Raw genomic sequence first — 22,735 nt, forward strand, 5'->3', positions numbered from 1 at the left:
AAGACAAGTCTTGTTTTAAAATAAATCTGACAAAACTGCGTGAACTTTAGACTCAAAACAAGAAAAAAAAAATAAATAAAAATAAAAATCGGTCAATGGGGTAAGCAAAATAAAATGGTTTTCTCTTTAAATTAAGTTTATTTTTCTTACTCCACTGGCAGTTTTTTCATGTTTAAGCATAAATCTCAATAATTTGATTAAATTTCTCTCAAAACAAAACTTTAAACCTTAAGCCAGTTTGCTCGTCAAGTAAATAAATCATGTTTTAAGAATGTTTAGATAATTTTACTGGAAAACAAGACAAAAATACTTGTCTTGAAAATCATTTTTTGCAGTGTATATCCAGTTAACGCCATTACAATGACGATGTAAGGCTATAAACCCCAAAACTACCATAAATACGACTCAAATAATACACAAGTTTTGACTGAAAAAGTAATGAAAGTGCTTTTATAAATTTTTAAGCTTCACATTTTTCCATTTAAACCCTCCAAATATTGGCCCCATTCACTTCCATTGTAAGAGCCTCACTGTAACGTTTGAGCTTAACTTGTATTGAACCCGGAATATTATTTTAAAGTAATGAGAATCACCATTAAGAATAATACGAATTATTAAAAAACTCAAACGTAAAGTGTCTGGATGTATTACGTTAATAATAATTTGGGTACAATTAAAATAAACTTAAGTTTACTTTTCTTTATGCAAAATAATTGACCATTTTTGGGGTTGAAATGCAAGCTGAACATCTTTTATATATATATATATATATATATATATATATATATATATATATATATATATATATATATATGATTATAAGATTTACCCATTACAGATGCAAGACTCTGTCAAATATTCCTAAAAATAAGAGAAAATGTCACCAAACATTAAGTAAATCAAACCATTCATAAACATCCAGAATTGTCAACAGCTTTATAATTTATTCCAAGGAACTCAGCCTTAGATATTCCACTCATGAGGACACTAAATACGAAATAATACGAAAATAAAATTCTGCGACAATAACAGCACTTTGTTTTCATACGAAACATGTAAAGCTACATTTCTAAGCAGTATTGGTGCTCTCACTTGAGATATTACAGAACAAATTACAATATTTTAGAGCCTTAATGTAGACAGAATATGAGGGACGGTGATTATTCACCCTCATTTCAAAAGCAGCCTAGGCGGCATTTCCTGTAGTACAAAAACAGAACATTTTCTGAGACTTTGTGAAGACAAGCAGCCAAAATGTGCAGTTAATAAATTCCACCATCCTCTTCGAATTCACTATTTTCCTCTCTTAGATCGTCCTTTCCTGCCGCTCAGTTTCCCGGTGCCATGTGCAGAGGGCCCGGGCTGTGGCGCGGCGGGGGCCGAGGCGATGTTGATTTGGCCCTCCTGTATTTCTTGCCGGGTATCTGCGGGCATCCGATCGATTTGCTGCTGCGTCTCCAGGTAGAACATGACATCTCGTAGCTGCTCCTTCAACTCGGCGATCTGTCCTTCTTTATTGGCTGTGGCCTCGTGGGCCCGCCTCTCCTCCTCCTGCAGCTGAGTCTGCAGCTCCGTCTGATTGGCTCGCAGGCATCGGTTCATTTCTTGCTCCTCCCTCAACTCTTGACTGAGCTTCACCACTTTGTTATTCAGCTGTGAGCATCTGGTAAACAATTGAACGGCAGGAAATAAGCAGCACATGAAGAAGAAAATGTCAACAGATGTCAACACACAACAGTGTGAGTAATGTACAAATGCAATATGTTCGTTATATAATTATCCCTTTAGATCAGCTTCAACAGATTAACACTCAGACTATTCTAGCTCTGTTCACTGGTAATTGATTGTATCATGAAAACGGTTGGAGGGGCTAAAAATACACAAGAGGGCTTGATGATGTCAGCCAAATAGGAAAAGTCGTTTCAGAGGCGGAGCAACGTTTTCATGAAAGATCCCAAAGGATTTATCTTTCCTTTGAAATAACACGCATCGATTTAACTGATCAAATACAAATGTTATTGGGGTTTTTTCTCTCTCTTACATCAACATATCCACCTATATTTTTACTATCATTTTACTATCAATCTCTCTTTCATTTTATCTAAAACTTTCAAACTGTTCTTTAACTGCACTGTAAGCACTGATAATACCTTTAGGAATGCAAATCTACTTTTATATACAAAGTGAAATTCAAAGTCAGCTGTACTTCTTTTCGATGGATTGTTTTTCTTTGACGAGTTCATTTAGTTTCCGTTCCAAACTGTCACACTTTTCAATCGTCTCCTTGAATTTGGCCTTCATATTGTTGATCTAAAACACAAATAAATAAGGAGCAGGTAAGAATTTGTCACCCAGTGGATTATTAAGGATTTAATTCATTCGGTGCCCAATAGAGGACCGGGAGGGACATTTTTGCGTTCCCTCACAATACTTTGATCTATTCCTTATGAAATATTAATATTCCCATTATTTACTCGCCCTCATGCCATCCCAGACGTGTATGACTTTCTTTAGATTTTTAGAAGAATATTTAAGCTCTGTTGGTCCATACAATGCAAGTCATCCGGGTCCAAAACTTTGAAGCACAAAAAAGCACATAAATGTAGCATAAAAGTAAGCCATAAGACTCCAGTGGTTTAATCCATGTCTTCAGAAGCGATATGATAGGTGTGGGTGGGAAACAGATCAATATTTAAGTCCTTTGTTACTATAAATCTCCACTTTCAAACAGCCCTGCTAAGTGCTCTTCTCTCCTAAGAGTTCTTCTTTTGTTTTTGCCGATTCGCATTGTTCATGCATATCGCCACCTACTGGGCAGAGAGGAGAATTTATCATAAAAAAGGACAAATATTGATCTGTTTCTCACCCACACCTATCATTTCACTTCTGAAGACATGGATTATACCACTGGATTACTTTTATGCTGCCTTTTTGTGCTTTTTGAGCTTCAAAGTTTTGGACCCTGTTGACTTGCTAAAAATCTTCATTTGTGTTCAACAGAAGAAAGAAAGTCATACACATCTGGGATGGCATGAGGGTGCATAAATAATGGGAGATTATTAATTTTTTGGTGAACTATCCCTTTAAATGTTCTCACCTCTTCTGCTGTGTCTTTCTCTAAATGAACAATTTTGTTCTCCCAGTAAATGCGCTGAGAGTCCAGCTGACTGGTCAATAAATATGAGTACTGTGAAGAGGAAGACGCATTCAAAAGAAAGAAATAACAGACAGTGACTTCAAATGACTTGTGTTTTACCACAACTTTCCAGACAAATATGCACCTCGAGCTGTAGAGCATCAATCTTTTCATCTTGACACGTGTCACCCTCGCACTCGTACTGCACCATCTTACCGTCAGTTTTACTGGCAACAAGCCGATGAACATAGTTATCTGTTTTAAAAAACATAAAATCCATAAAAACAGTCAGAAAAAATCCTAGTACGATTGTGATTTTATTTCTGCGCTTTATGCCTCTGTCAACTTTTTTAAAATCTTGCATACCTCCAGCGTAGTCCCAGACCCTGTGATTGGTCAGCTGCATGGCGTAGGTGTGCTGTGTTTCTTCAAAGTGCTTATACGCGTGGCGGCTTACGTAGCGCCCGCAACCAATGTGACCGCAGATGAGACAGATCCACAGATTCTATGCGTGAAGTAAACAAACACTGAAATATTGAGTGCTATTAACTCATATTTCCAGTAATGATACCTTTGCTCAGGATAAGATCTGTCTAGATGTGAAAGGTTTGTTACCTCTTGTACGCCACACTCAAAACACTTGTTTTCCTCCACGGGTTCAGGGGTCTGACAGTATCTACAGACTGGACACCTGGAGGAAAAAAAGCATTATTTTAGCTTTTTATCAAGACAACATGAAATCAAAATTGGCACGTTTTCCTTTCTTCATAAATGTCTCTGGTGTTTTTGTAAACAATTAAATGAATGACAAGAAACAGCAAACCTTTCCTCAACAAGCCGCACAATTTTGGGGTATTATTCACGTCTGTAGCCCAAACGGTGCAGGATGGCTAAATACCCAAGTTTAATACTTAAGATTAAGAGTTTATTCAAATCACCAACCTTAATTAGGAGCAAATGACTGTGCAAACACTACTAATAATAGCTAGCCAACTTTTCACAGACCAATCAAATCCTTATAGATAAAATCAAGTCCCGCCTTAAACTGTCTCCACTGAAAATTGAGTTTCACTCAGAAATGTCACATTACGCAAGTTACATGCATTGCAAATGCCTTTAATGTCATTAAATCCCTAAACATTCAAACACCGGCAGTTTGTTTTTCCATTGTGCGTATGAAACGTGACACTGTGACGTTCTAATGGGTCAAAGGTCACCTACGATAACATCACAAGAGTAAAACATGAAACAAGAAAATAAAGAACAGCCCAGCAGCCGTTTATTAAACATCAATGAAGAATGAAAGGTTATAAAAGACACATGAGAGTGTAAACACAGTGTCAAGCACAGATGCGTCATGGAGAAGAATGTGAAAAAAGGATATGGGTGTAGATGAACTAATACACAGAAAAATGCATCTGATTAAGTTACCATAAAGTGTACTTTAAAGTAATCTGTAAAAACATCAAACTTATCAAATAGCCATCGTCATATGTCATTGGAAAGCTCTCACAGAGTAGAATACAACCAGCCTATTTGTTTTACTCACAGACAAAAATATAGCGAGTAATAGCTAAGTATGTCTTTGACATACATGTTACATGTAAAAAGTGTTGCTTGTATGCCGCGTTTTCACTAATAACTTCACATAAAATAAACAGAAAATAAAATATCACATACCATTATTGGGATTATCTTTCAAACGAGCCCACACACAATTTAATCGGACGCATAGATCATTAAATAATCCACACAGAGCACAATGTGCACACAGCAAATAATGTGCTATCAGGCCAGAAAACACGTTAGCTTTCCTGGATCAGAGATGACTTCATTGTAACTGATGTAGTACGTTGTCCAGCATCATGGAATGCTAAACCAATTGTATTAGGATTTAGTTTGCTGCAACCAGAGTTGGAAGTCATCCAAATATGGGCAGAGAGGATCGTTCACACTAATTACATATGGCCACCAGGAGATGGCACCAAGTACAGACTCAATGATGACTCAAATGACACAGAATGGAACTGAATGAGATCTTTACTCATGCCTGCATGCTTTGGAGAGAGAGCATACCTTTAGTCACTGTTGTGTAATTAGTTCTTATGTACAATTATTATGTTTTATTTTTTTGGAGATACCTTATTTACACTCAGAGATATATAATGTCAAATCAGAAAAAAAATATATATATACATTTTTGGCTCAAGTTTTTTTCTGTGATTTCTCAGCAACTTCTTTGGCTGAGAGTTTCAACATTTCTCATAATCTATATCATTAAAAAAAAGGTATAATTTTCTTTAAAATTAGACATTTATTAAGAAAGTGAATGTGGTCAATTTTGATTTCATGTCATCTTGAAAGAGGAATATAAACTAGTCCTAATTTTAGCTACATAAAAAAGCTCTACTTTATAATTGTAGCACTTACGTTGTGTCTTCCCATCTCTGGAGGCATTGGCTATGAAAGCTGTGGTTACACAGTGTGGTCAACACTCCGTTCACCGACTCATCCATGCGCTCCAAACACACAGTGCACTTGGGCAGCTCAATAAGGTCCATAACTGGTAAACTGGCCCCCTGGTTTATTATGAACACGGTTTTAGATCATTCAAAACTAGCTCAAACATTCCAGAATACTGCACCTATTGTTACACATTGTTAAATCAGCCTGTAAAGATGGTGTGTGTTTAAATGGAAACAACTTGTCAACAACAAATACAAGGTTAAACCTGGTTATTTATTTTTTTCTCCCATTTTCTCCCCAATTTGGAATGCCCAATTCTCAGTGCACTCCAAGTCCTCGTGGTGGCGTAGTGACTCGCCTCAATCCAGGTGGCGGAGGACGAATCCCAGTTGCCTCTGTGTCTGAGACCGTCAATCCGCGCATCTCATCACGTGGCTTGTTGAGCACGTTACCACGGAGACGTAGCGCGTGTGGAGGCTTCACGCTATTCTCCGCGGCATCCACACACAACTCACCACGTGCCCCACCGAGAGTGAAAACCACATTATAGCGACCACAAGGAGGTTACCCCATGTGACTCTACCCTCCCTAGCAACCAGGCCAATTTGGTTGCTTAGGAGACCTGGCTGGAGTCACTCAGCACACCCTGGATTCGAACTCACGACTCCAGGGGTGGTAGAAACCTGGTCATTTAAGAAATGTTTTGCCATTTTATTTTTTTACAGTAAAAATGACCTCCAGGTCTCTACATATGGCTTAGATAATTCCTCCAATGTAAGTCTATGGGATTTTTTTTCCACCCGTTTCATTGCAAGGTTAAAATCGTTGTCTAATCGCTTTGTTAATCATTCTTGTATGTAGCTTAAATGGTATGGGACGAGTTAGATGCTAACATTTAATACTAAGGGTTTAGTTTTTATCTTGTAATACTAAAATATCAGCATTAGTATTAGTAACAGTGATGTTTGTCTTAGCTAATAAACACCACTAATACAGCCTTACCTCTTCAGATTTTATGACTTCTGCCCTCTCCACATAAACTAACTGGCAGACGGCATCTTCAATTGAGTTAAACTGACGGCCATTACAGGTTGTGTAAAAGCTGTCAGCATCGGCCTAAACGAAAGAAGAAGACAAACATGCAACTTTGTTACCAGTCCTGACAATCCATTCATGAAACATTAAACAAATTACAAGCAAGCAAATTTGCATGAGTTTACATTGCAAATCTTGCGGTAAAACTATTATGCAAACAAAAATTGAGGCAAACCATCATTGTTTTTTTGTTTCAGGCATAATCTTCATTAAATTTTGTTAGATTTATGTTTAGATAAGGAAAAATAAAACATTTTGCCAAAGGGGTAAGAAAAATAACATTAATATGTATTAATATCTTATGCAAGTTTGCTTTCAAATTAAATTTCTCTTGTTTTAAGGATGTTAAGATATTTTTACTGGAAACAAGACAAAAATATTGATTAAGAAATACATGGTCTCTAAAAAAATCAATAAGACTAGCTCACCTGATTCCTGAACTGAATCAGAACCATGTACTGGTTAGGCGTGGAGTCTCTGATAATTTTCATGTGCTCTATGACATCATTAAAGTGCGACACAAACTTCATGAGGTCATGGCTGGTCATGGTTGTTGGTACCGTGAGAACACAAAGCATCGCACTGCGCCTCACGTCCTCTGTTAGTGATGTCATCTTACTGTCATCACAACATCACCAAAACAAGGTCAAAAACAAGGCTGGGCAAGTCTCAACAAAGTCAACAATGCAACAAGGTGGCAATTGTTCAGACTGTCAATAACAATTATATGTTAAAGCTAAAAACATGACCAATGCACAACAAGTTGTACTCACAAAAAAGAACCATGGTATTACCTTTGGACATGGTGCTGTAGTAACACCATGGTATTCTTTTAAGTATATTGAGTACCATTATAATACCATGGTAAATAAATATGGTAATCATTCAGTACCATGGTCTATATGGACTCTGAAGGAAGGCAGGGAAGGAGGAAGGAAGTGCATAAGGAATGAAGGGATGAAGGAAGGAAATACAGAAGGAAGAAATGGGGAATAAGTACATGCTTAAGGAAGGAGGGAAGAAATGACAAAAGTGCAGAAGCAAGAAAGGGAGGAAATAAGGAAGGGAAAAAGGAAGGGAGGTAGTGCTGAAGAAAAGAGGGAAGAAATAAAGGAAGTTCAGAAGGAAGGAATGGAGGAATAAGAAAGTGTGGAACGAAGGAAGGAAATACAGACAGAACACAGAAAGGGAAGAAGGACATGCAAAAGGAAGGGATGTGATGCGGAAAGAGGGGGGAGTGATGGAAGTGCAGAAGGAAGGAAGAACGAAAGGAAGGGAGGGAGTTAGTGTGGAAGAAAGGAGGGGGAGGAATTAAGGAAGTGCAGAAGGAAGGAACGAAGGAATAAGGAAGTGTGGAAGGAAGGAAATGAACGAGGGAGGGAGAAGGAATGAAGAAGTGCAGAAGGAAGAATGGGAGGAAAAAGGAAGGGAGAAAGGAAGGGATGTGATGCAGAAAAAGGGAGGAAGGAATGAAGGGAGATAGTGTGGAATTAAGGAAAGGGAGGTATAAAGGAAGTGCAGAAGGAAGGAATGGATGAATAAGGAAGTGTGGAAGGAAAGAAATGAAGAATGAAGGGGGGATGAAGGAAGTACAGAAGGAAGGGAGAAAGGAAGGGATGTAATGTGGAAAAAGGGACGAAGGAAGGAAATGGGGAAGGAAAGAGGGGGAATGAAGGAAGTGCAGGAGGAAGCAAGGAAGAAAGAGAGGAAGGAAGTACAAAAGGCAGGAAGGGAGGGAGTTATGTGGAAGAAAGGAGGGAAGGAATGAAGGAAGTTCACAAGGAAGAAAGAAAGGAAGGCAAAAAGGAAGGAATAACAGCTAAACTTCAATTTACCACATATCTTTTCGTTCATACAAAAATATTTTAAAATAACAAAAATTGTTAGGTTATGTCATATAATTTCTCACCTTGGCTAATTTCTTTTTCTTTATTTTTATGACTATTTTCTTCTGATTTTACATAGCACAGAAGTGTTTTTCTGCTGACATGAAGTCAATGTGTGCAGCTTTTCTCTACAGCTTGAGATGCACATAAGCCTGGTGTCCTTCACCTCCAGAAGATGGAAAAACAAGGCAGTTTTAATGCGATTCTGAAGTGAGAAGCTTCTCACTGCGGGCATGCGAGACGAGAATAATGCAGGCTGCTTTTTAGTGTACGGGATACAACCTGCTGTAGTAATGGATTAGGATGTCGCAAATTGTCGGGAAAGTTTAAACCTCCTTTTTGGGGGCCTGGGTAGCTCAGTGAGTACTGACACTGACTACCACCCCTGGAGTCACGAGTTCAAATCCAGGGTGTGCTGAGTGACTCCAGCCAGGTCTCCTAAGCAACCAAATTGGCCCGGTTGCTAGGGAGGGTAGAGTCACATAATTATAATTATAATTTTATTTATTTATCACACATTATACATTTGCACATATACAGTGAAATTCTTTTTTTTCACATATCCCAGCTAAGCTGGGGTCAGAGTGCAGGGTCAGCCATGATACGGCGCCCCTGGAGCAGATAGGGTCAAGGGCCTTGCTCAAGGGCCCAACAGTGGCATCTTGGCAGTGCTGGGGCTTGAACCCCCGACCTTCTGATCAGTAACCCAGAGCCTTAACCGCTGAGCCACCACTGCCCCATGGGGTAACATCCTCGTGGTCGCGATTAGTGGTTCTCGCTCTCAATGGGGCGTGTGGTAAGTTGTACGTGGATCACGGAGAGTAGCATGTGCCTCCACCTGCTGTGAGTCTCCGCGGTGTCATGCACAACAAGTCACGTGATAAGATGCGAGGATTGTCGGTCTCAGAAGCGGAGGCAACTGAGACTTGTCCTCCACCACCTGGATTGAGGTGAACAACCGCACCACCACGAGGACCTACTAAGTAGTGGGAATTGGGCATTCCAAATTGGGGAGAAAAGGGGATAAAAAATAAATCCTTTTGAATTTGTCGGACACTGGGACGTTTAAACGGTCAAAAAACAGTATTTACCTGCAAACAGAAACCCTGGTACTATAGTAATACCATGTTATGCTTTGAAGTACCTTGGAGTACCATGTAAAAACCATGGCATATGAATATGGCAATCATAACATCACTGTACCATGGTACTGCCACAATACTATTTTATGAGTCATGTTGATTACATAGAGCAGAGAGTGTGGCACGCATATAAAAATACTAGTGCTCTATTTTTAAACAATCATAGGAAACAGAACAGCAGGTAAACATCCTTCACACTATACTAACAGCACTAACTTTGTTTTGTAAAGGTGCATGATGCCGTGAACAATCTCCACCGACGGGTTCCCACTGAAGAAGGAAATCTGATCTGGTAGCTGTTTGGATGGTGAGTCTGGAGTTGTCCCCACATCGGTTTGATCTTTGGCATCTCCATTACTGTCATTTGCGGATTTCACATCTTTGTTAACTTCCTCAGTTCCTTCTGTTTTATGCAAATGTACTGAATTACACTACAAAGATATACAACACAGGTTTTCTAGGAAAAGAAGCATTCTTCAGGAACTGCACTGGAAAAGCATTCTCAATTCAGTACTGATTAGCAAACAAATTCAAACCTGCATTGCGTTCAAAAGTCTCGATCACCATGTCGCTCATGACCCGGCTGCCCAGATGCTGATGCAGTACAGTCGCTCGCTCCTTGTCCGTTTTACCTCTTAGCGTGACTCTGGCGGAGGCCAGCGCTTTCTCCCTCATCTCCTCCTCTGACATCTCTGTAACTGTGGGGATGCAGCAAACACACAGGGGTGAGTTGAGTGGAGTCACATTTCACCAGCAAATACCATCAGCCTAGTGCAACATAAAGGCCTCCATGCTGCCTCAAAGAGATTCTAGAACTGAATTCAAAGCACTGCTAAAATTCATTTTCATACTGAGTATTTTTGTCTCCTTTTCTAGTAAAAAGATCTAAACTATGGAGCTCCTTAGAGGACAGGACAGTAATTTTTTTTCTGAAATAATTTTGCATTCCCTCGCAATAAATTTACCATGGTTTTCCTACAGTAACCATATTTTAACAATGATATTTGTAGTGAAACCATAGTAATAATACAGGAAAATGAAAACTATGGTAATAAAAATCATAATTTTGTGGGTATTATGGTTTTACTATGCAAATACTATAGTTTAACTATGGTTTTACTATAGTAATATTGTGGTTAACACTTTAAAATAAGGTTAAATTTGTTACCATTAGTTAACAACATTGGTTAATAGGCTAATACTTTTACAGCATTTATTAATCTTGGTTAATGTTAATTTCAACGATTTTAGAATCAAAAGTTGTATATGTTAACATTAGTTAATGCATTATGAACTAACAATGACATTTTTTATTTTTATTAACTAACATTAAAGAAAAATATTGTTCATTGTTAGTTACTGATACCTAATGCATTTACTAATGTTAACAAATATAACCTTATAATAAAGTGCTACCAATATTGTAGACTCTAGTATCTATAGTTTTTGCCAGAAAACATGTTTCTTTTTTTTTTTTTTTCCTATAGTAATATTGTAGTAACCATGATAGTTTGATAGTTTTTTTTTTTTTTTTGGAAACCAAGGATTTACTATAGTAATATTGTAGCCTAACTATGAAAAGAAAGTTAAGTAACCATGTTTTTGTTTGGCTTAAAACATGGTTTTAATACAGTATACTGTATCCATATAGTAACCATGTTTTTACTATATATTAACCATGGTTAATCTTGTGGTTATTAAAGTTTTACTACAAATACCATGGTAATAAATAAAAAAAATTATGATTTTTATTACAATAGTTTTTGTTTGCCTGTATTAGTACTATGGTTTTACTATGAATATTAAGGTTAAAATATGGTTTAGTAAAACCATGTTCATTTTTTTGTGAGGGAACACAAAACTAACTGCGAGGGAACGCAAAACTACTTGCGAGGGAACGCAAAACTAATTGCGAGGGAACGCAAAACTTATTGAGAGGGAATGCAAAACTATTGCAAGGGAACGCAAAACTTATTGAGAGGGAATGCAAAACGCAAAACTTATGAGAGGGAACGCAAAACTTATGTGAGGGAACGCAAAACTTATGTGAGGGAACGCAAAACTAATTGCGAGGGAACGCAAAACTAATTGCGAGGGAACGCAAAACTAATTGCAAGGGGAACGCAAAACTAATTGCGAGGGGAACGCAAAACTAATTGCGAGGGAACTCAAACTATTGCGAAGGAACAAAAACTAGTTACGAGGGAACGCAAAACTAATTGCGAGGGAATGCAAAACTATTGTGAGGGAACAAAAACGAATTACGAGGGATCGCAAAACTAATTGCGAGGGAACGCAAAACTAATTGCAAGGGAACAAAAACTAATTATGAGGGAACGCAAAACTAATTGTAAGGGAACGCAAAACTATTGCGAGAGAACAAAAACTAAATATGAGGGAACGCAAAACTAATTGCAAGGGAACGCAAATCTATAGTGAGGGAACGAAAAATAATTGTGATGAAGCACAAAACTAATTGCGAGGGAACGCAAAACTATTGCAAGGGAACGCAAAACTAATTGCAAGGGAACGCAAAACTATTGCGAGGGAACGAAAACTAATTGTGAGGCAACGCAAAACTAATTGCGAGGGAACGCAAAACTATTGCGAGGGAACGCAAAACTATTGCGAGGGAACGCAAAACTAATTGCGAGGGAACGCAAAACTATTGCGAGGGAACGAAAACTAATTGTGAGGCAACGCAAAACTAATTGCAAGGGAACGCAAAACTATTGCGAGAGAACAAAAACTAAATATGAGGGAACGCAAAACTAATTGCGAGGGAACGCAAATCTATAGTGAGGGAACGAAAAATAATTGTGAGGGAATGCAAAACTAATTGCGAGGGAACAAAAACTAATTGCGAGGGAACGCAAAACTATTCAGAAAAAAATTCCCACCCTGTCCTCTAAAAACATTCTAAAAACAAGAACATTTATTTGTGAAGCAAAATGACAAGATATTTGGACTTGCTTTCAGAGAAATCTAATAAAATTTAGTTATTAGAGAAAACTATTTGCCAATGGGGTAAGAAAAAAACTTGATTCAAAGGGAAAACAAGCTTATTTTTCTTACCCCTTCGGGAAATCATTTTTTCTAGTTGCAAGTATAAACTACACCATATTTTGTTACATTTCTCTGAAAACAAGACTTATACATCTTATGCCATTCTGCTTCTCAAGTAATTTTTTTGTTGTTTAAATTTTTTGATATTTTTACTGGAAGACAAGACAAAAATACATGGCAGGGTTTTTATTGTGCCCCAACCCCAGGACCAAAGCTGAAACACGATTATAGATTAAGGGGGACCAACCCAAGTGAAATGGTCAAGGAGAATTACCCACCGGTCAGTTGCCCACCCTAAAAACCTAAATACCATGGTACATGAATCTTAATACCATAGCATGTATCAAAGTACCACAGTACCACAGTATTACCATATTTTCATGGGTATACTATGTTTTGTCACTACCATTAAGGTAATAACATGGTATTCTTTTGAAGTGCCATGGTTTTAGCATCTGATACCATGACTGTACCATGGTAAAGCCACAAAGTAACGGCAGGGTCTCGGTAATGTAACTGTAACAGTAAAATCGTGCAACTCACCGGCGCAGTATTGAAAACCCTGCGGGAAATCAGACTGATCAGCGAGCTCGAGTCTGATCACAACCAGAGACACACTCATGTGTCCGATGATCAATAACTGATCAATAACTGATCAACTGCTGCCAACTGCAGTGATGACGACAACAACAACTCAATTAAACACTATTAATGCAGCGTGACACGTATTAAAACTTCGCATCCGACAGATAATAACTATTGTTTATCATAACTACATGCCATAAACGCTAAAAGAAATCATTCTTATTAACTGGAACACAAACGCGTGAAAACAACAATGACGTTTGAGAATGAAAAATAAATTACCGGGTTACTTCCGGTGGACAAGTAGTTAGTAATTTCAAAATAAAAGCCCGTCCTTGGCGAGTTTTAATAAGAGTCTTTTTTTTTGTATACACTGAAAAAGTGACTAACATTTCAGTTAATAGAGTAACTTTTACTTAAAAACCTGATGTACATTTATTCCAATTTAAATGAACATTTTATTGGAAAATTTCACATTTCGAACTTTCCTTATAAACACATGCCTTCCACATGGAAGCTACATGCTTGTTACCAAACGTGACATCAAAATCAACAATAAAAGCAAAAAATATCAGTGAAACTATACAAGCTCCTTCAATATTCAAGCCCGATGGGGGGCCTGGGTAGCTCAGCGAGTACTGAATCTGACTACCACGGCTGGAGTCACGAGTTTGAATCCAGAGCATGCTGAGTGACTCCAGCCAGGTCTCCTAAGCAACCAAATTGGCCCGGTTGCTAGGGAGGGTAGAGTCACGTGGGGTAACCTCCTCATGGTTGCAATTAGTGGTTCTCACTCTCAATGGGGCGTGTGGTAAGTTGTGTGTGAATCACGGAGAGTAGCATGAGCCTCCACGTGCTGTGAGTCTCCGTGGTGTCATGCACAGCGAGTCACGTGATAAGATGCGCGGATTGACGGTCTCAGAAGTGGAGGCAACTGAGACTTGTCCTCCGCCACCCGGATTGAGGTGAGTAACCGCGCCACCACAAGGACCTACTAAATAGTGGGAATTGGGCATTCCAAATTGGGAGAAAAGGGGATAAAAAAATATTCAAGCCTAGTGCATGCTGGGAACACCAATACAAATTACCTATTTTATCTACCTGTGAAATTTACTCAAAGTAGTGAATAAATCTGACAAAGTTTTCTACTTTAAGACTGATACATGGTGACGCATTGTAAAGATGACAAATAATTATGAATAATATTTACATATAAGCTACAGCATTATTTTTACATGTTTGAATTTAAATACAAATGTAGAATTTACTTAATATTTTCAAGTTGACACACTTAATCTAACTTGTTCAATGTAGAAAGTACTTAATATTTAATTCACCACAAAATAATTTACATATATAGCATCATACCATATTTATGATAGTATATTTATTATCGTGAATTTATTATCATAATTTAATATCAGATTGTAATACCATGGTAATATAATGAGTGTAATAATGATATTAATTATAATAATAAATTCATGATAATAAAGACGGTTTATGATGTTGACAATTAAATGTTCTATATCTTACAAACTGACAATTGAAAACATTTTAGATAAAATAAGTTAGATAATAGAATAAGCAGTGAATAAGAATTAAAAACTAGAAGTGGAGAAAACAGAATTAAGTAATATAGTTCTTAAAATTGGGCTTTTTTGAGCTACACTGCAGAACCACAAAGCAAGCAGATATGTGTTTCAGTAGTGAGAATTAGCATAAAAACATGTCACACCATCTAATCATCTCTTACTCTGACAGTGTCTTACAAACGGATTCACACCCTGCTGAATTCCCAACAATGGCACCTTCATAAGAAGCTCAACACCCAAAATAAGTCATCTGGGCTGAATGGCTTATGTATTAACAAAATAACTCAGGAAATACTCAACATGTTGTCATATAAATGACTTTCAATAAAACATTCTACTGAGTTGTCTCGAACATAGTATCTGACATTGTCCTGCGACATGACATGCTAAACTCAATCTAAAACTATTTTAAATAGCATTTCAGATTCTTTTATAATTATTATGCAGGCAGCTTTTATGGCCTCATATTAATTGAGAGACTATATGGGATACTTTTGAAAATGTATATGTTACACTACAGTACCATTTAAAATGAACTGGTGAAATGACAGTAAACTTAAAAGTGAGATTTAATGGAAACAACACATTCAAAACAAAAAACATTTGTGTTGACAATTTTCCACCATCTCCCAGCTACATGACGTACAATAAAGTGCAAACAAAATATTTTTAAAATCACAAAGGTGCATTAGCAAGTATCTTTGTTGGATTATGCGATATAGAGAGGTGTGGCTTGTAGAAGAATATAGTCCCATAGGAGGAGCCACGAAAGAGCTTGTTACTGTAACTCTGACTGTGAGGAAGTCCTCCTCTTCTATCTGTCAAGCTGGCAGAGAAATTTCATGTTTTAAAGCCACACATCAGCAGCTAACTGTATTTAATAAAGGTAAGCAAACTCTGTTTTTATAATACATGTTCTGTTATTCCTTCTCAAGCTTTACATTTATGTTCCTGTACATTTTGCTTTTGCATCTGAGTTTAACCACTGCAGCTGAAGCAACAGTCTTGTCTTATCTTCTTCACTTCCCTCACTTGAGAGGTCTTAGAAAAACCAGAATTTATCAAATGCAAGAATAGTTTTTGCATTACTTAATAGTCTCATCTGACCAATGATCAAAGCTAATGACAAAAGCTTAAGAGATCAAGTTGGTGGGAGTCTTCAAACTTGCAGTCTAGTCACGCAACCTCATGAGTAATGGTGTACGGGTCAGTTTTTTTATTACCCTTTCTCTCAAAGAAATGTGTGGCCATAGAAAAAAAAAAAAGGACTTCCAGGAAGGAAACCATATCTGCTTTGGCTGTGGGGTTCGTAATGGAAAAGCAGAATGCGAGGAATGTAACGTTTGCAGAGGGAAACCATGTTCAAATACAGCATGCTGCAAACCTTTTAAGTAGGTTTCCAAAGAGTTTAAGGTCATTCCCTTTTTGTTAGAAGCAAATACATGCGCTTGGCCAAGTTTCACTCTAGGGAGGAAATCGAGAAGTCTCTTTGGAATAAGAGTCTTTAGTTTTTGTCATTAGACACTTGATGGTCTGGCAATCCAAGTGTGTCTTTTGTTAAAAAGAAACCATTGTGTTTTCTGTTGCAGATTCATCTTTTTAAATGCAGTACCATTTGCATATGTATAGTAATAGACAGCACCCTTTTAGCTAAAAGACAAAGTTCCTACTGTCAGAGTGGTTAAATATGTTAAAAGATGTTGCCCCAACATGTCTTTGTGTATTTTCATACCATTCTTTGTGTCGGCATTAGCTATTATGTGGCAAATGCAAATTGTAACCTGCAGCATGTTATCTAGAGTGACCTCTAATGCACCAAAACAGAAAGTGTAACTTGCCTCATACAGTAGATGATGCTAGCCTTTTACAATGTGAGGCATGTATGAGAAGGAATTTTCAAAGGTAACCTGTGTAGAAAATGCTGCTTGAGCAAGAATGTAACGTGAGAACGCAAAACAAATACATGCAAGCAGCTTAAAAGATTTAAAACATTTTCTACATTTTTTGAAGCATTTTTGCCCATTTTATTGGAAAGAGGACAGAGAATGCAGGAGAAAAGAGGGTAACATGAGCCAAACTCAAACTCATGTCGCCAACTTGAGAACCACAGCTCAATGTGTGAGAGCATTTTCGACTTTTTGATTTATTAAATTGATTCCAATGACAGCTTGAATAACTGACAAATGTTAATATTGTAAGGCTAAACTAGTAGGCAAATACGCATATACGCAAGTGTGGATGCTTGGCTAACGCATAGCCAGCGTGCATTCTGATGGAGCATGCTTTACATGCGTTCTTGCGTTCAATGGCGTAGATTTGGCTTGAACATTGGGGGGTTGCAGTGTGAAGCATTTACATGTTTCCATTGATCATGTTATAAATATTGGGGGGGTACTTGCTTATTTTGATTATTGGGGGGGGGGGGGGGGTAGGGAGGGGGGGGTTACCTCCTCCCCATCCCCCCGGAATCTACACCCTTGCTTGCGTTACTGAGGCGGTAACAAACTTCAGTACTCAAGGGGGCGATAGAGTTACCTTCGAAAGTCTGTGCCATTAAACTATATGTTTTATTATTCAGGAAAGTTGCTTTAAATATATTGACTTTAACTTACTTGCTCACCAATATTTTCGTCAAACTGTTTCTCCGCCATGATAGTAGTTCACTTGAAAGAGAAAACTCACTGTAGAAGCAGAAAGTTCACACTAATGTTCGCTACCACCTCCCTTGTGGCGATGTTGAGAATGCAACGTGTACTTGCGCAGTGTTATGAATTGCGGTCTGACGCATTTTAAAACACAACATCGCACAAAATCCAGCTTGTGCAGCTAGAAACATCTGCGTTCACGTACTTGCGTAGAGAATGTTTCGTTCTTTAACTTCTGGATGCTTTGTCACTTATTGTACACTTATTTAAAAGCTGCAGTGCAGAGTTTTTGTGCATCTTCCATGGTTGGACAGAGATGGTCTCACCACAAACTCACGCCACTGGTTGAGCCAATGTTGCCATAATTACAATTCTGCTTGGTGTCACTAGTTTTATATTTTATCTTTGGGATTTTGTTATTATTTTTATGCATGTCGCATTGTTACCATACCCCTGTTTATAAAAAACAAAACAGTTTGACAACCTTGAGCTGGTTTTAGCTTGTAATTCCAACAGTCTTGATTACTCAAATTCTATAATTCTTTCCTAAATTTGTCTGAAATTGTTCTGACACTGATTTTGCTTCATTACTATACAATTCCATATTGATTTCCACAGATGGGTGAACAAGACCCAACTAACAAGCTACCGTGTGACGAAACAAAGGAGCCGAAGGAAAATGGTACAAGTTTTTCCCAGTTCTCCACCAGTGTACGTGCCATGATGCGAATTCGCCAAAAGTACCAGGCCATCAAGAAACGGCGTATGGAAAACCCTCAGAATTCCATATTTCCACAGTCACACAGCCCCAAATTTTTCACCTTTGAGAGTTTTCCAGAGCCTGCTTTTCCACGCAAACGCAAGAAAAAGAGGAAGACACGAATCTTGTATCCGAGCAACACTTTGAGAGCTGTTCCCACAAAAGAGCGCAGCCGAGCCAAGAACTGCCTGTACTTGTTGTGCATCATTGTCTTTCTGCAGGTTTACAATGCCATCGAGAACCTAGACGACCACGTCCTCAAGTATGATCTAGATGGACTTGAAAAGACCCTGAAAAGGGAAGTGTTTGGACAACAGGAAGTGACCGAGGGCATTCTAGAGCATTTACAAGATTATCTGTCGACTTATGTTCACAATAAACCTTTGGTGCTGTCGCTTCATGGACCGACTGGAGTTGGGAAGAGCCACGTCGGTCGATTGTTGGCTCAGCATTTTCGCTCGGTGGTAGGCGACCAGTTGGTAATGCAATACTTTGTGCTACACCACTGCCCTACGGATGACGATATCCCACACTGCACCACCGCTCTGGACACCCGCATCACTGAAATGGTCACTCAAGCTGAGGAAGAAGAGAAGATACCGCTCTTCATCTTCGACGAGGTGGAACACATGCCCAGAGAGTTGCTGGACACACTACGAGATCTGATACATCCCCAAAACAACAACGAATACTTAAATGCAATCTACATTATAATTAGCAACTTGGGACATGAGGATATCACCAAGTTTGTCCTTCATAACTCTAGTGTCGCCGTCTCGGGCCGTTTGAGCTTGAGTCAAGAACTGACCCCTTGGTTGCGCAGCTACCTTCAGAGGTACCACTCATTATTCCTGGAAGCTGAGTTCCTACCCTTCACGCTTTTAGAGAAAAGCCACGTAATGGAGTGTTTTATTGACGAGATGTCTCGAGAAGGATTCTACCCAGATCGCCCGCATGTAGAAAGACTAGCGGAAGAACTCTCCTACTATAATGTAGGAGAGTGGGAATTTGCCCACACAGGATGCAGGCAGGTTGTAGCAAAGGTTAACCTTCTCTAAAACACAATCTGCCGTGCAGATGTTGGACATGCAAGGATGATACCATTGGTGGGACTCAATTGTGAGTAGGGTTGGGACCCGAGAACCGTTCCAGGATGATTTTCATGACTTTCGGTTCCAATAACGGTTCCCGAACATGCAATTTTCCAACCAAAATGGATGGAACATGTACCAAAATACTCTGGCAAAGTATCGTGCAGCGCAATTCAGCAACAGCGCTGTCCCCCTATATCTATGCTGTTGAAATCTGCAGTGAGCTCATCATTTGGCAACAAACAGCTGAGGGGAAGTAAATGCAATAAGAATGGCATTATCTTATTTCCAAATAATTCTTCCTCAAAAGTACTAAAGGAAACATTAATGGAACCATTAAGTAACCGCAATCATTAACCGAAATTCCTTACGATTCCCATCCCTTATAGTAAGCCCTTGTGAGTTGTTTGCCATTGTATTTTGTCTTATTGACCCCGTTTCCACCTGGTATTAAGATGCGTCTCGGATGAGCTGATCACATGTGGTCAGGTGAGACACATCCTTTTAAAGCTGCTCGTAAATGGCAAAGTTTAAACTCTTGTTTTAGCCTTTTAGTTTGATTGACAGGTGAGGGGTGGCACATTATTGCTGTCGGAATGCATACAGGACAGATTAGCATTTACAACTCAAACGTGATGTGGACACATGCATTTTTGACCACATTCTTACGTGGTTTTTGTGATCCGATAACAAAACGTTTTAGACCCCATTTAGACCTGTATCTAGGATTGACTACATGTGATCAGATCACCGAAACACATCCTAATACCAGTGGGAAACGGGTTTATTGTTAAGCATTTCAATTATTTTACATTCAACATTGTCTTTTTTGTGAAACATTGTTTTTATAACTGTGCATTATGATTGTAAAGATTGTGTAAACAAACAGCATAAAGTATTTTATTCTAATACATGCACTGTGACGTAGATGATTCAAGCACAAAAACTCTACTGCAGAAAATAACGTGACACAACATTCTGCTTCTCGTCATTTATTCATATTTGTAAATTGTTGCTGAAAAAATGAGGTACTGCAACATTCTGATAAAAGTAAATAAAAGGTAAAAAGATAAAAGTAAAATTAGTGTCATAATAATATAATGGCTGTCATTTAAGAAACACATGCAGCAAATTGGATTAAATTAAATGTTTGAAAAGAAATTCGTTCTGCTTGTGTCATGAATGAGATTCTATAATTATAACATGGAAAAAGCAATTGTTATGTACAATATATAGATTTCGATGCCCACAAAGTGACTCACATGAACCAAAAATGTTACTTTACTTCCTCATTTAAACAACAGTAAATGTTTGATGTGGTTTGCAGGTGAAGAGCATTTTCTCAGCGTCAAGTCTCTCTCTTACCATCAATGAGAGTCTAAGAAAGTGTTGCAAGTGCTTAAAATACACATCCTGTCTCTATGGTTTCCTGTGAATTTTTCGTAACTAGATAACATCTAAAAAAGTGCAATGTCACTCTAATACAGAGTAGTAGTTCATAATCAGAATTTTGCCATAGTAAATATCTACTTTAAATATCTATTAATAAATATCCTTAAAACAAGATACATTTACTTGAGAAGCAAAATCGTGTCCGCTAATAATAAGACTTCTTATCTCACCCAATTTGCAAATTGTTGTTCTTGTTTTAAGCATATATTTAACAACATTTAGTAAGGGTTATGCTTCAAACAAGAGGAAATATTTGTTAATGAGGTAGGAAAAATACATCCAATTTAAGACATATTCTTATTATCTTACAGAAATAAATATATCTTGTTTTAAGAATGTTTAATTATTTTTTGGAAAACGAAACAAAAATGCTGATTTATAAAAAATAAATGTTTGCGCTCTATTGCTACTCGTGTATTTTAGTTTTTTGCAGGTGCTCTACACAAAAACTGGCCTCATTACATTTCTGAACGTAATAAATGATGTTAACAACAAAAACGTCCCTTAGAAGACCAGATCTTACGGTCGATTGAGATCGCATCATTCGGTTTCCCACAGACTTGCAAAAAACAGTACTTGCCGCTACGTATTTAAGTCATCAAGTGCAAGTGTGTGTGATGCAGGAGAGGTAGAGGGGTTAATAATTTCAGGAGGAGCCTCATGTCTTCCTTCTTCATCTTATAATGCACTACAGCAGCTACGCTTCGAGTTCAAAGCCCAGTCCAACCTTGTGTCCGCCGGTGTTGAAGTTTTTTCCATCGATGAGGGCAGAGAGTGTGAGTTTTACTCCTTGACAATGAGAAGAAGAAAATATGACATTTAAAGATGCATTAAGGCATTTGTTGACTCATTTTGTGTAAATACAGAACTGTGCAAAAGTTTTAGGCACTTGAAAAATGTTGCATAGTGAGGATGTCTTCAAAAATAAGGGCATAAATAGTTTTCATTTATCAATTAATGTCATACAAAGTCCAGTAAACATAAAAAGAGCTAAATCAATATTCCGTGTGACCACCTTAGCCTTTAAAACAGCCCCAATTCTCTGTTATTAACATTTTTATTGATTCCATTCATAAAAACCAATAGACACAACATAAAATATGGAATCAGATATATAAATTAAACCCTTCCCCCCGAACATCCCCCCCACCCGACACAAACACGCATTACAGTGGTCTCTTACAATTATAGCAATAAATTAGAAACAAACTAAAAAAAAAAAATACTTACAAAAAGCAAGAGTGCACATACACATCAAACTAAAAATTAAAATCAAAAATCAAAAATCCCTCTCCACTGCCCCTCCCCGAGAACCCTCCAAAAAAATCCAAATATCCACCCCACTTCCTATTAAACAAATCCCACTTTCCTAACCTTCTGAAGATTGCCTCCTCAAATGCCGCAACCTCGCTCATCTCCCCACACCACTCCCGAAACGAGGCTGCCCCAGCCGTCTTCCACCCCCTGAGTATTATTCGCCTGGCCACCATAACTCAGGCCAGGACCCAACCTCTCAAGTGGCTATCCCCAAAATGTATGACTTCCCCATCACCCAAAATGCAGAGTCTGGGGCAAAATGAAAACCTTATGTCCAACACATCACACATACATCCCTGAATCTTTAACCACAATTCCTGTATTTTAACACATCCCCAAAAAACATGGGTTGTGTCCCCGTCTTCTGATTGGCATCGCCAGCAGGTGGGTGTGTCTTTAAGACCAAGTCTATAAAATCTAGAGGGGGTCCAATATAATCGATTCAAAATCTTAAATTGCATCAGACACACCCTCGAATATCTCGATGCAGACTTGACGT

At 38.1% G+C, this 22,735-nt stretch overlaps 3 protein-coding genes across 5 annotated transcripts in view; 1 reads left to right on the forward strand and 2 right to left on the reverse strand.

Moving 5' to 3' along the window:
• Positions 1-921: 921 nt before the first annotated feature.
• On the reverse strand, positions 922-13,664 carry LOC127433175 (BRCA1-associated protein-like). Its single transcript, XM_051684883.1, has 12 exons — positions 13,335-13,664; positions 10,262-10,423; positions 9,942-10,128; positions 7,126-7,315; positions 6,605-6,718; positions 5,567-5,715; positions 3,752-3,827; positions 3,503-3,641; positions 3,282-3,391; positions 3,098-3,187; positions 2,207-2,310; positions 922-1,663 (listed from the first exon to the last, which is right to left on the reverse strand). The coding sequence occupies exons 1-12, from the start codon at positions 13,411-13,413 to the stop codon at positions 1,294-1,296; spliced, it is 1,770 nt and encodes a 589-aa protein (XP_051540843.1). The 5' UTR covers positions 13,414-13,664; the 3' UTR covers positions 922-1,293.
• Positions 13,665-14,974: 1,310 nt separating this feature from the next.
• On the forward strand, positions 14,975-20,377 carry LOC127433177 (torsin-4A-like). The gene is made up of 2 exons (XM_051684885.1): positions 14,975-15,857; positions 18,235-20,377. Exon 2 carries the CDS (start codon positions 18,235-18,237, stop codon positions 19,432-19,434), a length of 1,200 nt encoding a protein of 399 aa, XP_051540845.1. The 5' UTR covers positions 14,975-15,857; the 3' UTR covers positions 19,435-20,377.
• A 149-nt stretch (positions 20,378-20,526) lies between these two features.
• Positions 20,527-22,735, reverse strand: part of LOC127433180 (voltage-dependent anion-selective channel protein 2-like) — a 13,371-nt gene continuing 11,162 nt past the window's right edge. For 2 of the 3 annotated variants that reach the window (XM_051684887.1, XM_051684889.1), the window contains one exon: positions 20,527-21,708. In XM_051684887.1, coding sequence (XP_051540847.1) covers positions 21,617-21,708 — 92 coding nt within the window. In that variant the 3' untranslated portion in view covers positions 20,527-21,616. Of the gene's footprint in view, positions 21,709-22,149; positions 22,486-22,735 lie in introns of those variants that run through there. The other variant, XM_051684888.1, reaches the window with a different exon arrangement.

This window comes from Myxocyprinus asiaticus, chromosome 43, assembly GCF_019703515.2.
Source record: "Myxocyprinus asiaticus isolate MX2 ecotype Aquarium Trade chromosome 43, UBuf_Myxa_2, whole genome shotgun sequence".
NCBI classification, from domain to species: Eukaryota; Metazoa; Chordata; class Actinopteri; order Cypriniformes; family Catostomidae; genus Myxocyprinus; species Myxocyprinus asiaticus.